Source organism: Heterodontus francisci, chromosome 9 (genome assembly GCF_036365525.1).
Source record: "Heterodontus francisci isolate sHetFra1 chromosome 9, sHetFra1.hap1, whole genome shotgun sequence".
Classification (NCBI taxonomy): domain Eukaryota; kingdom Metazoa; phylum Chordata; class Chondrichthyes; order Heterodontiformes; family Heterodontidae; genus Heterodontus; species Heterodontus francisci.
This window is the reverse complement of record NC_090379.1, coordinates 22,633,589-22,650,342: the sequence shown is the minus strand read 5'-3', so window position 1 is coordinate 22,650,342 and position 16,754 is coordinate 22,633,589. Positions and strand designations below refer to the sequence as shown.

Here is a 16,754-nt window from a genome sequence, read left to right as displayed (position 1 = left end):
AGCCCAAGTCTACATGTTGTCCAGATCTTGCTGTGGACAGGCATGGACTTCTTCACTAGCTGAGGAGCTGTGAATGGTGCTGAACATTGTGCAATCAGCAAACATCCCCACTTCTGACCCCATGATGGAGGGAAGGTCATTGACGAAACAGGGAAAGATATTACCCCCGGGAACTCATGCACCAACATCCTAGGGCTGAGATGATTGGCCTCCAACAACCACAACCATCTTCTTCTGTGCTAGGTATGACTCCAGCCATTGGAGAGCTTTCCCCTTCATTCCAATTGACAAGGGCTTCTTGATGTCACATTCAATCAAATTCATCTTGATGTCAAGGGTAATTACTCTTACCTCACGTCTGGAATTCAGTGCTTTTGTCCATCTTTGGACCAAGGCTGTAATGAGGTCTGGAGCTGAGTGGCCTTGGTGGGACCAAATAGAGCATTGGTGAGCAGGTGCAGCTTGACAGCACTGCCTTCCATTACTTAGCTGATAATGCAGATTAGGCTAATGGGCAGTAATTGGCCAGATCAGAATTGTCCTTTTTGTTGTCAGGACATACCTGAGCAATTTCCACTTTGTCAGGTAGATGTCAGTTTTGTAGCTGTCCTGGGATAGTTAGGCTAGAGGTGCAGATGCATCTGAGATTGGTGAGGATGTGATCCAGTAGATTTTTCCCTCATATTGGTTCTATCAGCAGCTGGCACAAGCCCAGTCTGGTAGCTATGTCCTTCAGGGCTTGATCAGTAGTGGTGATACTGAGCTACTCTTGGTGATGGACATCCATCTGGATTATATTTTATGTCCTTGCTGCCCTCATTGCTTCTTTCAAGTGTGCCAAATGAGAAGTACTGATTCATCAGCTGAGGGAGGGCGACAGGGGGTAATCAGCAGGAAGATTCTTTACCCGTGGTTGACCCGAGGCCATAAGACATCCTAGGGTCTAGAGTCAATTTAAACAACTGCCAGGGGCACGCTGTGCTGCCATGTCTGGTAGATCTGTCCTGCTGGAGGGACAGGACATACCCAGATATGATGGGCAAAAACAAAATACTGCGAATGCTGGAGGAGTCTGTGACATTGGCTGGAAGTAATGCTCACAGAATCATACATATGTCAGGCTGGTTCTTGAATGGTCTGTGGTACAGCTCTCCCAATTTTGGCACAAGTTCCCAGATGTTAGTGAGAAGGACATTGCAGGTCGACTGGTCTGGGTGTTTCATTGTCGGGTCTGAAACAGATACCTAGAAATTGGAAACTCTTCCTTTTGGGACCTATGCATATTACAAAATTGTGCAAAATGCCTAAATTTATTTTAATATGGAACTCTCCAGAAACAAATAATTTCCATTCCAATAGTATGAATTGGATTCACAGGTCCCTTCTCTGCCACAGCAACCCCCAAAGCTGAAGTGATGTGTTCACAGATTCAGCTCTCAAAGTATCAAGGCAATGACTTGTTCTATTTGCATATTCTGCAATTTTAGATTTTGTTAACGTTTCTATTAAATTAATTTTTTGCGAGCTTTTTAAGAGGGCGCAAGTCTCGCATTTTCTTTTCAGATCAATCTCCTTTACTGAATATAGTTTGAGAAATTAAATATACAAAATTCACAGTTGTGCAATCGCACTGAGCCAGGAAACAGAGCACAGCAGCAGCATGAACAAATTCAATTGGAGCCTCCACCATTGCATTCTTTTTACACATGTAACAGAAATACATTTGGAGTATAGCTTGGAGATCAGCTATACAAAAGAAATAGTAGTATCATTGGACAGAGTAAAATTCAAAAGTTCTTCTCAACAGTTTAAAAAACTAACATCTTTAATCTTTTCAAAAAGTGACCAATTTCTTGAATTTAACAGATGAAGTAACTAATAGGGATATTTTCCTTAAATTTAATAAATCATATTTTCAATTTTCTTCCCTAATTTCTGAAGGTATCAAGAACTCCACAAATGCTAGCAGCCCTTTGATATCATGTACTCATTCTTGAATTGTTTAGTGAGCTTTGACAGGTATTTAATTGTCAAGGGTATTACATCTGAGCTCGCTTCTGCCCCCACTCGCGCGTTCACACGCACATCTCCTTGAAGGGGGCAATGAAATGGAGTGGGAGCTCTGCCAGAATATTTCCCTCCAACCTCAGAGATAGAGGCCACCCCCACTGATTTTCCAGAAATATCTCATACCAAAAACTAAACCCAAGACCTTACGGTTCAGTATCACAGAAAGGAATACATCTGACTACAAAGTCATCAGGCTACAAGCAACAGTCGCATAAACGATTCTTCAGAGGTGGAATACCAGAAGAATAGTTATGTACTTCTACATCATTGAGAAATACTTAATACCATAGATGATTAAATATTCTGAGGATGCACACATTTAGCAATTAGGCATGCTCTTAAGATGTCAGTAGCAAAAATGGCCCATCCATTTGTCTAGATTTCATCAGATTTGTTTTTAGGAACTAATACAGCCACTTTGTGGTGCTGTCTTTTCCTGAGTATACACTTTACTACTTTGTTGCAAAGGTGCTGACTCAATCATTTGAAGTTTGTACAGTTTACCTGGTTAGTTATCAAAGTGGAATTGCTTGCATTCAAATTCTAATCAACTGGGTGCAAATCTTATGCTAACTTTTAATAAAGAACAATAATTATTATGGCTAAGATTTATTTATAAATCAAACTTTTCAAACACTTGCCAAGTATACATTCTAAACCTTGCAGAGAAAACTCTACAAGAGTTAAAGCAAAAAGGACAAAAGTTAGGAATAGGCAGGATGGCAGATTTGCCACTTTCATCCAGTTCTTTACCTCCGGTAAACCCATGTTCTCCAACTACTCTTTCTGCTACAGTGAAATACAAATGTCTGAAAATTCGGCAAGTTTCTTTAAAAAAAAACAGCTTAAATAGTTTTTGAAGTCTTCTTAGCTCCTAATGATTTCTTCAGTTATTTAGCCATTCAGTATGAATGCCAAGTTAATCCACAAAAAAACATGAAAAGCTTGCAAGTTATTTAAAAAGACAGCTTGCGTAGAAGTAAAAATGGTATACAATACCAGTTCTGTTCTGATGAGCTGTGATCAATACAAAACCAACATAAGTCTGATGTGTTTTTCAATCAGGAGGGCCAGTTAATTACTATGTGGGTTGATTCATCAAAAACATGTTAAATACAATTTAAACTTGAAACTAATTCATGCTTAATCTTTGCTTGCATGTACTAAATACCTATTTAAGTTTATAACAAACAGCAAAGTAGAAGTCATTTAAAATAAAAAGATCATGTGTTGCACCAATCTTTTACATTTTTACTTTTATCTTGGGTATAAAAAGTTGCTGTAGTTTGCAATTTAATTAACATGGTTAAATCCATTCCAATTATATGCACTTTTGCTGCTGCTTTGAGTTGTAGCATACTAAAATGAATTATTACAATAGATTTTGCATATTTTTACATACAGGAGGTTGACATGCCTTCCAGTGAAGGTAGGGCAATACCATGAAATAAGATACAAGTAAAACAACACTATTGCGAAGTTTAATTTAGAGTTTAATGATAAAAACGAATTGCAACTCAAGAGATAGCGCTGTTATAACTGATAAAGACTTGATACTGGTGCCTGTATATATAGCAATGAAACATACTGGTGCATCTAGCAAGTTCAATTTTGTTTCACATTCCTACAAGCCATGTCCTGTGTAATCCTAATGGTCTTGCTGGAGTTTTAAACCTTATTCGTAAAATATCTAAAATGGTATCAGACTCACTTTTAACTATCCTAATTTGTTTTTCAATATTCTCAATTTGTGTACTTCAGAAATCACAGTACAGGAAGAGGCTACAGAAGTCCAACTGGCTGGCGTACAAAGCATGAAGACATTGGCTATGCATAACAAACCTAAGTTGCCAGTGCAGAATGCTTACCAATGTGCGGTCCGATGCACAGATGGTTTCTCAGATGCTTATTTATGAAGAAAGGTCAGAGGACATGTGAAAATCACTTGTTACAAAATGAATGGACTCTATTTCTCAGCAGTAAAGTAACCAAGATGAGGAGGGCTGCTCTTGGCAACTTGTACGTATTTTTGAATAGCTGGAATAGGAGAACAACAGAAGAATTGGCAGAGATCTGCCCTCCCTCTCGGACAGGTAAGTTGTGTGTGGCAAACCACAGAAAATAAAGATTTAAAAAAATCCTACCAAGGTAATAAGTCATTCCAGTACTGAGGTGCAAACGGGATACAGTGTTCATTTTCAGAAAAAAAAACCCTTCCTATATTCCAAAACAGAATACTAAAACTGCCATTTTTAAAAGTTCTTAGCTGTTATTTCTTTTTACCAACACATGACTGTGACACTTAAACAGTTTCTTGCACTCATTTTCAAAAGAAACCCCAAGTTTGTTTAAGGAAGTACATCAATTACGTTGAATCAAAAGCTGAAGTATTTTTCAGCTATTGTGGGACAATTGCATAACATAAATGCTTGTCCCTTCTACCCAACAGTGCAAGAGTATTTTCAAAATGTAAATAATTACTTTGATTGCTTACAGGTATGTACAGTTTAGTTTGTATAGTATGAAATTAAAGGCAACTATAACATGCATGTCTACAGATTTCCAGTTTTTAACCTTTTGCATTGAAATTTAAATTCATAATTCCTCACTTTGATGTGCTAAGTGCCCAATTAGTGCTGAGAAATTTGTTTTTGTAACTTTGAATTCTTCACAAATACTTCATCAGTAACAGAAAAACTAAAGAACGTAAACAGTTGCCAAGCACACAGAATGTGATTACTTGGAGGATTATACTGCACACCCACCCCCCACCCCACAAAAAGCGCAATTTTCCCATATACACTCCCACAACAGATTTCAAAACCAGCTTCCTTTAGAAACATTTATCCCCCTTCAATTCAGGGAACTTTATGATTTAACTTTGAATAAAAATATTGCAAAATTTCTAATAGGTATTTGAATTGCAACATTTCATTTTCACTCCTGCCCATTTCACAGCTTCATTCAGGCAGTAAATTCAGTATATCTACAAAAGTTACAAATGGCCAAAAGGGAACAAAAAAAAAAACTGCAGTAACATTTATGAGACAATCTTCTTATTTACTGAAGCTACTTTTGTCTCAAATGATTTAACACTAAGAAAGCAGTTCACTTAACTAGTGCAATCGTGAAAATTATGACCCGGTAAGTGTTGGAAGTGTACACATTCCAGAAATGTTTTATAGTTTGGAACAGTACATTCCTCTTTCAGCACATTTAGCAGACTGTGAAGTACACTTCCCCAGAAATCTCCCACAGAAATGATGGGTTCCTCAATTGCGACTTCTTCCAAGTGTTAAAATAAATTGGAATGGTCCATTGGTGAGAGAAGAACTCATGGCCAAAATCAAACGGTGGGCATGATATTTAAAAAAAAAACCCAGAAATACTGAACACTTAATAAACACACATTTGTTGGAACGCCCATGGCTGCAGACACATGAACTGTTCCATGGTTTCAAGTTAACTTTATTGCTCCTTAAAATTACAGTTGGCATGGACAGAACAAGGAACAATACAGCAATACAGTATAAAAAAAATACGAGCTGATGAAGCAAAGCCATGATAGCAGGCTCAGGACACACTGGATTATAATTAGTGTGGTTTCAACTTAGTTTTTAATAACACTATCGATCAACATTTTTAAAAAAATATTCTCACAGGCTGCTAATAAGAGAAGTCAACCACCAATAGTCTAGTGCTCGTACATTCACTGTAACAGTAAAATAAAACAAAAAACTCAAAACGACTTGTGAAACTTGTCTGCCCAACCCCTACGAAAGATCTTTTGCCAGCATTCTCCACCGTTACCGCGGAGCCTAGAGAGAAAAGGAAAAATTACAATTAATTCAGTTAACATTTAAAATAGTTCAGTCAGATGAAGAAAAGTTTTATTTTATTGGTTATATTATTAAATGTCTGACTTTACCACTGTATGCAGCAATAGTTCCTGTAACTAACATACAATCTGCAACTGAACGGTTTTTCATTAGCCAATGCAGAAAGTAAGAGAAAATTATATTGCACTTTGGAAAATCTAGGACACATTAGAGGAACCATGCATCTTCCTCAATAAATTAAGATTGTATTTAACTGAGAAAACTGTACAAGTGAGTCAACAACTTAAAAAATTTCCCAAGTATGGTCCCGAAATTCCTGGGATTGTGGTGCTGGACCACAGGAGCACATTGTACATATGTCATCCCAAATGTCACTTCCTCCAGGAAGAACATACCGGCTAGGGCATGATGCACTGCTCAGGGATCCTGGACTTGGCTGTGAAAATTCCTACTGCCATCAGCTTTGATCATCAAGACCAGAAATTTCATGCCTTGTGTGTAAGTAAAAGTTGTCCTTCATCCTCATTCACACTTGACTAACTGAAAACAGGATCTCTCTGCGAGCTGTCAACCTCTCCAAGCAAAGTTTTCAAGGGTGAAGATTGGTTACAAAAGATACATTCCAGGAACCATCCCATAAAATTACTTGGCAGGAAATGGTTGTAATGTGGTATGTGATTTCAAAATGCTTTGCCAATTTCAGCCGAATAGTGTTCGGCTTTCACTTGCCCATGCGCAAAGTAACTGGAAAATTGTTTGCCTTCCAGGAACTTGAGCATCAGATCCAGTCTGGGTTCTGAAATTATTTTAATTTTAGAATTGATTTTTAAAAATTGACCAATAGTGATAGCGAGCAAAATATTGCATGCAAGTTGAGTATAAGCATAAAAGGAACATGGAATTGTTCTTTCAGGTGTGTGGTAGAGAAAGGGGGAGTGACAGGAATAACACATGCTAACATGGATTAGAAGTGAGTGTCAAATTCAGTTTACTATCATTAAATGCAAAATGTTACACTTTGGGGCCAAACAGGATTGGAAATGTATACTAAATGGCAAAATTTGCAATGGAGCAGGGGAGCAGGAGAACAGAAGCAGCAAGGGGATTTATGCACATATTTAAAAGCAGGATTTCAAGTGAAAAAAATTAAAAGGGCAAATGAGGTTATAAATATTACAAGGGAGTGATGATTTGTAGGAGATATTGGTTAAGCCATTGTTGGGGAAGTACTGTATGCAGTTCAGGCATTCCATTATTAGATGGATTTGAACCATGAGAAAAGTGAGGTACAGATTCACAGTTATGATACCAAAGACGAGAGGATTCAGTTATGATGAAAAACACAAATAGCAGGGCTCTATTCACAGGATAAGGGTGAATCAAGGGATTTCAAAGAAATGTTAAAATTCATGAAGTGTTTCATATAGTAAATTTCCACAGGTTGTTGAATTGGTAAGCAACAATGAGGTGTTATCTCAGAATTAGTACTGGAAGCATAAAGGGGGAAAATTCCCACCCCAAAAATGGTGAAATGCTTGCCAAAACTGACATTGAGTAAATAACACAAGTGGGAATTAAACACTTGGGGAAAAAAAAATAAAAGCTATTGGGAAAGAATAGGAAAATAGGGACTCGAATAGAAAGCTTCTTTGCGGAGCTAGTACTATAATGGTCAAAGAACGTCCTTCCTCTGGTGCTGCAATTTCTCTGCTTCTATACCTAATCCCGATTTCTGGTGTCTTTGTTTCTGTAAGTACTCCCTTCGGCAGTATACAATTCTAGCTCTTTCTGCCATGTTCTTCCTCATCCTATCCAGGCTGGTTTACTTATTGAATAACTTAATTATGTATTTTTCTCTCCACTGACTATACTTCATGTCAGAAAGTTGTATGATCTAAAACTCTACAGCATTCTACTGGGGCATGGCTTGGAAAAAAGATGACCTTTTTAAAAATTGGCAACCGTCAATCCATTAAATAAACTCCTTCAGTGCCTTCCACACGAATCCAGAATATTGAAACTGGTATTTTGTTCCTTATTCCAATAATAAGTACAATCTTAGGGATGGGCAGCAAATACTGGTCTTGCCAGCGCCGCTCACATCCCACGAAAGAATTAATAAAAGTAGTGTCAAAAGTCTTTTTTTTAAAAAGTTGGCTATGTCATTTCAAAAGATTCTGATTAGTACTAAAATTACAAACTTGTCCTGGATGCTTACAACTCATTTCCTGTACATATGAAGCACACAGTTGACCTACCTGATACCATACACAGAAAAGAAAAACATTTTACTAAACCTTCAGACCACAATTTTAAAAATTAATTTTGTTTTGATTATTGCTTACCTCATTGTAAAAAACAATTTTATTTTCTTAGAAATATTTAGTGCGGTTCAATGCTCTCTGGGCTAATTCGCCCTTTTCATCTGTTATTTTCTCCCAGTCTGTTTGCCCAACCACAAATCCTATGGCTCGTTTGCGCTCGGCATCCTTCTCCTCTTCCAAGTCTGCCCATCTCACCTAAAACAGATTGGGGGGAATTCAGATACATATATTATTTTCCTCTGCCCACCTGAAGCATACTGTTTTTCAAAGCAACAGAAATTGTGTGCAGATGCATTCATGTATTGGAATTTTATTCTACAAGTTAATTTTTCTAATAGTATATTTTTCATTGGTAGATTTATGATCAAGCTTGAGGAACAGGGCCAAGGAAAGAGAAAAATAACTTGCCCTGGCCAAAAATAAAATGAAAAATCCTATTGCTTAAGAGTTGGCATATCTCAAATGAATACAACACAATGGCATTTCAACAACAGCTGTCAAGTTTCACACTTGGCTCTAAACAGCACAGAACACTGATGTAGTGAAGTCGAATTGCTGATGACAGTACAATAATTAACCTGATACAAAACTGAGTATAGCAGTGATTTTAAAAGAACGGTTCACAGTCTTAAATTTGGCTACTCCATTCCATACTGCAATTTCAATTGTATGTGAATTAGTAATTCAATTGCTAGCAGCTGCAGACAACATTCGTGGATGAATTCTCCTCCCTCTTTACAAAGTTCTGAATTAAGTATATCATAGTAACTTTAGTTTTTGTACAGATTACAAATACAATGTCCATCTGGCAGCAAATAATCGTTTCCTCCTTTGAGGGCAAGAACTTCCCCTATTTACAAGAGAGTGTTTTTTTTTGTTATAAAGCAGGTAAGGACCCTTCTTTTGATTCCATTCATTGCTCTTCATGTGTACATGAGCTATTCCCAGCTTTGACCTGACTTTGCTATACCTCGAGAACATATCTAGTCAATGTAAAATGTATAATTTAAACTCTTAAAACAGTATTAACCAGTGCAAATATAATTTTTTCTACTTAGTGTGGCAGCTCATGCATTAGGACACCAATGAAAAATGCCATCAGTGAAGAAATACTAGTTTGAACACTCATTCTGTTGAGTTCCCATCTCAGTTTTGCTGCAAGTAGGGCCAGACACCTCATCCTATTAGAGGGGGGAAAAGAGCAAGAGGTGGTTGTTGCTGGCTTGCTCTTGCATCATTTCAGGTTGATTACAAGAGGCAACGTGCCTACTTTTGAGAGTGTGTGACCAATTGAGATCTGGACAGAGAAGAGAGGGAAGGGGAAAGGAAAACCAGAGGTATTTCATACCCAAAAAATATTCATCTGCTTTGAGATATGTTTTATACTGAAGCATGCTTGATACTCAAGATAAATACATGCAAAATTTGTTCTATATGATAAATCACTCAATCTGTCTCTTCAGCCAAACCATAACATTGAAAGGAAACATTAGTGCTATGTATTTCACATGTTAAATCAACCAAGTGCAGCAGAATTATTTTCTTTACCCGTTTCTTTCCAGGTTCAGAAGAACGAGAGTTATAGTCGTCAGGAAGCTGAAGGTAATCCTCCAATCGGTGCGCAATGCTGTCATGCCAGCCTCGCTTCCGTTTGTTGCTGCTCCTCAATCCATCCAGCTTGTCTGAACAACAAAAACATAGGCTCTGCAGTCAGGTTTAGAGTGAATGTATGAGGGGCAAATATATATATATATATATATATATATATGCATACATATATACATACATGTATACGGTGTTTATAGTTGAGCTCATAGGTGAATACTCTTGCTGTATCTAATGTACAGTGTAGGCTGGTTGACCATGAAAGTAGTAACGAACAGATCACTGATGTAGTCCATTAATTTATAAGGTAGACTCTTCCTGAAACCTCAGTGTTTTTATTTTGTGCACCATCACAATTCTCTGGTTACAAATTCCACATACAAAATTTCTCAACAAGTCCAGAAAACAGCCTTTTACAGTACCGTCTGTACTAAAAGAATCATAATTTCAAAAAAAAGATTTAAACCACATTGGATTTGAAACTGCCTCTCCCTACACATCCTCACCCCAAACCCCCTCCCCACCCTGTTTTACAAATAGATGCACCGAGTGGACAGGAAACCAATCCACTGTGCTTCAACTGTTAATATTTTTCTTTCACTGAGGTTCATGCTGAAAGAATTAGTCTTATTTTGAGTTGACAGGCATGTGAAATGGAAACGTCAAGTGTGTCTCAAAAATGCGCATTAAATACGGTTTGTGCACGTTACTAATTGTTAAAGCCATATTTGCCAGCAATCAAATAAGACCCCAATAAAGGTTACTGGAGTTTCAGAGCATGTCTTTTTAAAGAAGTAAATACAATAGCAACATCTAATGGCAAGAAATCATGGGATTTGAAATGTTGCCACGATCCCGTTCCTGTTGAAAACAGTGCATGCTTTGCACTCTTCAATGTGACAATTAACATGTAGTTTTTAAGTACATCACAATCACCAATACTGCACAGCCACTGCTATACATTCTTTCCAAAATAACATTAGGTGAGTAAATCATGAATTAAAGTCCTCTCAATGATCACCTTGCGTAAAATTGTACCAAAGGCATTATGAATACCAAATCTAATCCTATTGGATTAACACCAAATAATGTGACAAAGTTAAATTCATAGTGTAATTGATATTCAAAATGGTATATAAGTCCTATGTTGTTTTATAGAAAGAACACTTGCACGTCAATGGCATGGTTTCTCAGGCTTAAAGTAGAAGCGACTGTTTTTTGAAAAGTGATGCCATTGCTGCAATATATTTTTATATCCACAGCTCAGCTTGAATACTTCCAATATTCTTAAAAAAATACCTTTACATTACAAAGGACTGTTAAGTATCTATTTTAAGGGTACTCAGAGGACAACCCTTTTTTTGAACACTAGAATACTAGAAACAAGGGTAAATTAAAAGTATGATTGAAGGCCGCAAACCTCAAGGACCTGATGAATGTATGAATTACTTGAAATTTAATCTCACTCAATTTGCAAGGTCATTACTTTTCAGTGCAATTACCAACATACACTTCTCAATGTCATTCTATATACATGCAATAGATAATCGCGGTCACTTCATTTGGAAAAAAAATAATTGTACTGAAACTACAAAATAAATAGAAGGATGAATGTTCAAGGTTGCTTGTATCACATTTGGTTTACATTATCTTAAAACTGATGTGCTCTATTTAGTGAATCCAAATACATGCTGAATATTTTAGATGTAAACGATGACTGCGTTTATGAGAATTCTCATCCACAAGGTTACTACAAGACAATAAGTCTTAGAACGTAAGAAATTGGAGGAGTAGGCCATATGGCCCCTCACAGATGTTCCACCATTCAATAAGATCGTAGTTGATCTTTGACCTCAACTCCACTTTTCCACCTAATCCCGATATTCCTCAGAAGTTCAAAAATCTACTGATCAGAGACTAAACATTTTGTGATTCTAAGATTTACTGAAAAAAATTCAATTTTAATTAAACATGGGTGTGAAGAGGGATCAAATTATCAGTTGTCTAAGTTAATAATTTTTCTCTGAGCAATCCTTTTAGAACTACAATCCTGCAACTCATTTGTTAACATACATACCGTGATTAAAACAACTTCATTAGTATCACTTCAGTACATTCATTTTACTTTTTTCTTTTCATTTTTAATGAAACAAACTCTCTGAAGAAAAAGTGGTAAATCCATGATTAGTGTAAAAGTGTTTTTAGCAGGTATAAGGAAATTAGCTTATCCTATTTTTTATATTTTATTTTCTCCCCCTTTAATTTTCAAATTGTTTGCAAGCTAAAGGCAGGCAGGTAGTTCACTCCACTTTATGCACACACTGCTCAAGATTGCAATTAGAAGCGTTTGACCTCCTTTGTGTCTCAGTTTCTGTGCAAAGCAGCGTGGCTCAAAGGCCAGATTATGTATCGTTGGTCAGTCACTTTTAAATAAAACAAAATAGCAAAACAAGTTAACCAAGAGAATTTGGACATTTTTGAATCAATGTAGATTCATCCTCTCTATCTGGGCAAAGAAAGTGAAAGGCAATTTTTTCCTATTTATACCTGGGTATATTTGCTCCAAATATGGCTCAAAATGAAGTTTGATTTGATACAGATCTAGTTATGATATAATAAATAATGGGGACAAAACAAGCTTTCATTTTTTTTTCTTGCACTTGCTACTTCCAAAGTAAAATTAATGATAAAGGCTCAAATGTATATTCTCCCTAACAAACATATGGGTTTCATTAGCAACTACGTGTCGTACAAAATCCACAAGTACTGGAATAGTAAGTGGGTAGCTATTACATTAATACATCACATAAGTATGTATTTTTACAGGACAATCTAATTGGATGCAAAGGAACTCAGACTGGTTTCAATCAGAGAACAAGTACTCGTGTATGTTACGAGTTGCCTGAAACAGAAGGGTTCCACACCTTCCGCAAAAAGATAAAATTAGTGAATTAGTGAAATTCATACATTATTTACCTGCACAAAACATCCAATAGTGTTTTATAGAACATTACTCGCAAAGTAATGGAACAATTTTGTTGTACTTTAGTCCTCCCACTAAGTAACTACTCTCATTTCCCAAACTATCAGTAATCTTTCTTTCTTTGGCCTCCTTGTCTCGAGAGACTATGGGTAAGCGCCTGGAGGTGGTCAGTGGTTTGTGAAGCAACGCCTGCTGTGGCTATAAAGGCCAATTCTAGAGTGACAGACTCTTCCACAGGTGCTGCAGATAAAATTGGTTGTCAGAGCTGTTACACAGTTGGCTCTCTCCTTGCACTTCTGTCTTTTTTCTTGCCAACTAAGTCTCTTCGACTCGCCACTCTTAAGTCCCGCCTTTATGGTTGTCCGCCAGCTCTGGCGATCACTGGCAACAGACTCCCATGACTTGTGATCAATGTCACAGGACGTCATGTCACGTTTGCAGACGTCTTTAAAGCGGAGACACGGACGGCCGGTGGGTCTGATACCAGTGACGAGCTCACTGTACAAAGCATTCTTGGGGATCCTGCCATCTTCCATGCGGCTCACAAGGCCAAGCCATCTCAAGCGCCACTGGCTCAGTAGGGTGTATATGCTGGGGATGTTGGCCGCCTCGAGGACTTCTGCGTTAGAGATACGGTCCTGTCACCTGATGCCAAGGATTCTCCGGAGGCAGCGAAGATGGAATGAATTGAGACGTCGCTCTTGGCTGACATACGCTGTCCAGGCCTCGCTGTCGTAGAGCAAGGTACTGAGGACACAGGCTTGATACACTCGGAGTTTTGTGTTCAGTGTCAGTGCCCATTTTCCCACACACTCGGCCAGTCTGGACATAGTAGCGGACACCTTTCCCATGCGCTTGTTGATTTCTGCCTCAAGAGACAGGTTACTGGTGATAGCTGAACCTAGGTAAGTGAACTCTTGAACCACTTCCAGAGCGTGGTAGCCGATATTGATGAATGGAGCATTTCTGACATCCTGTCCCATGATGTTTATTTTCTTGAGGCTGATGTTTAGGTCGAATTCGTTGCAGGCAGCCACAATCAAAGAACAGTACAGCACAGGAACAGGCCATTCGGCCCTCCAAGCCTGTGCCGATCTTGATACCTGCCTAAGCTAACACCTTCTGCACTTCCTGGGCCCATATCCTCTATTCCTTTCCTGTTCATGTATTTGTCAAGATGTCTCTTAAAGGTCGCTATCGTATCTGCTTCCACCACCTCCCCCGGCAGCAAGTTCCATGCACTCACCACCCTCTGTGTAAAAGACTTGCCTCGCACATCCCCTCTAAACTTTGCCCCTCTCACCTTAAACCTATGTCCCCTAGTAACTGACTCTTCCACCCTGGGAAAAAGCTTCTGACTATCCACTCTGTCCATGCCGCTCATAACTTTGTAAACCTCTATCATGTCGCCCCTCCACCTCCGTCGTTCCAGTGAAAACAATCCGAGTTTTTCCAACCTCTCCTCATAGCTAATTCCCTCCAGACCAGGCAACATCCTGGTAAACCTCCTCTGTACCCTCTCCAAAGCCTCCACGCCCTTCTGGTAGTGTGGCAACCAGAATTGCACGCAATATTCTAAGTGTGGCCTAACTAAGGTTCTGTACAGCTGCAATATGACTTGCCAATTTTTATACTCTGTGCCCTGACCGATGAAGGCAAGCATGCCGTATGCCTTCTTGACTACCTTATCCACCTGTGTTGCCACTTTCAGTGACCTGTGGACCTGTACGCCTGTCAATACTCCTAAGGGTTCTGCCATTTACTGTATACCTCCCACCTGCATTAGACCTTCCAAAATGCATTACCTCACATTTGTCCGTATTAAATTCCATCTGCCATTTCTCCGCCCAAGTCTTCAACCAATCTATATCCTGCTGTATCCTCTGACAATCCTCATCATTATCCGCAACTCCACCAACCTCTGTGCCGTCCGCAAACTTACTAATCAGACCAGCTACATTTTCCTCCAAATCATTTATATATACTACAAACAGCAAAGGTCCCAGCACTGATCCCTGCGGAACACCACTAGTCACATCCCTCCATTCAGAAAAACACCCATCCACTGATACCCTCTGTCTTCTATGACCGAGCCAGTTTGTATCCATCTTGCCAGCTCACCTCTGATCCCGTGTGACTTCATCTTTTGTACCAGTCTGCCATGCGGGACCTTGTCAAAGGCTTTACTAAAGTCCATATAGATAACATCCACTGCCCTTCCTTCATCAATCATCTTCGTCACTTCCTCAAAAAACTCAATCAAATTAGTAAGACATGACCTCCCCTTCACAAAACCATGCTGTCTCTCGCTAATAAGTTCGTTTGTTTCCAAATGGGACTAAATCCTGTCCCGAATAATCCTCTCTAATAGTTTCCCTACCACTGACGTAAGGCTCACCTGCCTATAATTTCCTGGATTATCCTTGCCACCCTTCTTAAACAAAGGCACAACATTGGCTATTCTCCAGTCCTCTGGGACCTCACCTGTTGCCAATGAGGATGCAAAGATTTCTGTCAAGGCCCCAGCAATTTCTTCCCTTGCCTCCCTCAGTATTCTATCAGGCCCTGGGAACTTATCTACCTTAATGCTTTGCAAATCCTGTCGATGAATCTCTGCAGGCACTCTTCTATGTGGGATGTTAATGCAGCATTGTCAGCAAAGAGGAGTTCCCTCACGAGGACCTTCCGTACTTTGGTCTTCGCTCTTAGACAGGCAAGGTTGAACAACCTGCCATCTGATCTTGTGTGGAGGAAAATTCCTTCTTCTGAAGACTTGAACGCATGTGAGAGCAGCAGTGAGAAGAATATCTCAAACAGTGTAGGTGCGAGAACACAGCCCTGTTTCACACAACGCAGGATAGGAAAGGGGTCTGATGAGGCGCTGCTATGCTGAATTATGCCTTTCATATTGTCATGGAATGAGGTGATGATACTTAGTAGCGTTGGTGGTCAGTAATCTTAAATGCAAATAAAACAATAAGGACAACTGGCACGTTAAATACAATTTTTCCCACAGAGCATTTCTTAATAAACCCACTGAAGCTTGAGGAAAGGTTTGAAAAAGTTTCTCCATGCCTCCTCAAAGTAACACAGCAAAACCTTCAGAATATCCATCTTAACATTTTCGATTCATTCCACATCTGATATTTGCATGGACCCAATTTCTCATTTTCCACAGAGCAGTCACTGGCCCTATTTGTATAATCTCTTAACCTTGAATCCCATTTTTTACCAAAAGTTCATCAAATGCATATTCAGCACTGCTAGTTCAAGTGAAATAAACTTCTTGCATTTAAGGATAAATAAGCAGCAACTACATCTGGATTCTAACAATCATGCTGAGAAAGTTTGTACCAAATGCAACAAAGCAATCACTTAGCTTTAGTGAATAACATTAGCAATGTTATGAGCTCAATCTGAAACTACAAGACTAAGGTCTCCCTTTTTGGATTTAAATCAACAACGTCCAATAAAACCACACAAAATTTTGAAGTTGATTTTTATTTTGATAATGCCAATAAAAAAGGCAAAAGAGATGGGAAAAAAGCTCACAAAATATGCTCACCTTTGGCTGAAGATTTACAAAGCACTGGTAGCAAACATTCTCCATAAGTCCATCAGTCTGATATAAACTTAAAAGCAAATTCACATAAATTGAGTCAAACTTCAGACCAAGTGCTGCATCCTTACATTTGCCCATTTAAAATTGTTCAAATATGCAATGCATCCACTCTGATGCCATAATTATTAGAATCATAGAAAATTTGTGGCACAGGAAGAGGCCACTTGGTCCAGTGTGTCTGCTCCGGCTGAAAAAAAAGCCACCCAGTCTGATCCCACTTTCCAGCATTAGGTGCGTAGCCTTGGAGGTTACGGCACTTCAGTGCACATTCAGGCACCTTTTAAGCAAGATGAGGTTTGCTGCCACGATCA

At 38.7% G+C, this 16,754-nt stretch overlaps 1 protein-coding gene across 1 annotated transcript in view; it reads right to left on the bottom strand.

Moving 5' to 3' along the window:
* Window positions 1–4,842: 4,842 nt before the first annotated feature.
* Window positions 4,843–16,754, bottom strand: part of ylpm1 (YLP motif containing 1) — a 152,524-nt gene continuing 140,612 nt past the window's right edge. Inside the window, exons 19-21 of the mRNA XM_068038138.1 lie at window positions 9,782–9,915; window positions 8,255–8,428; window positions 4,843–5,888 (exon numbers count right to left, since the gene is read on the bottom strand). Coding sequence (XP_067894239.1) covers window positions 8,282–8,428; window positions 9,782–9,915 — 281 coding nt within the window. The 3' untranslated portion in view covers window positions 4,843–5,888; window positions 8,255–8,281. The remainder of the gene's footprint in view (window positions 5,889–8,254; window positions 8,429–9,781; window positions 9,916–16,754) is intronic.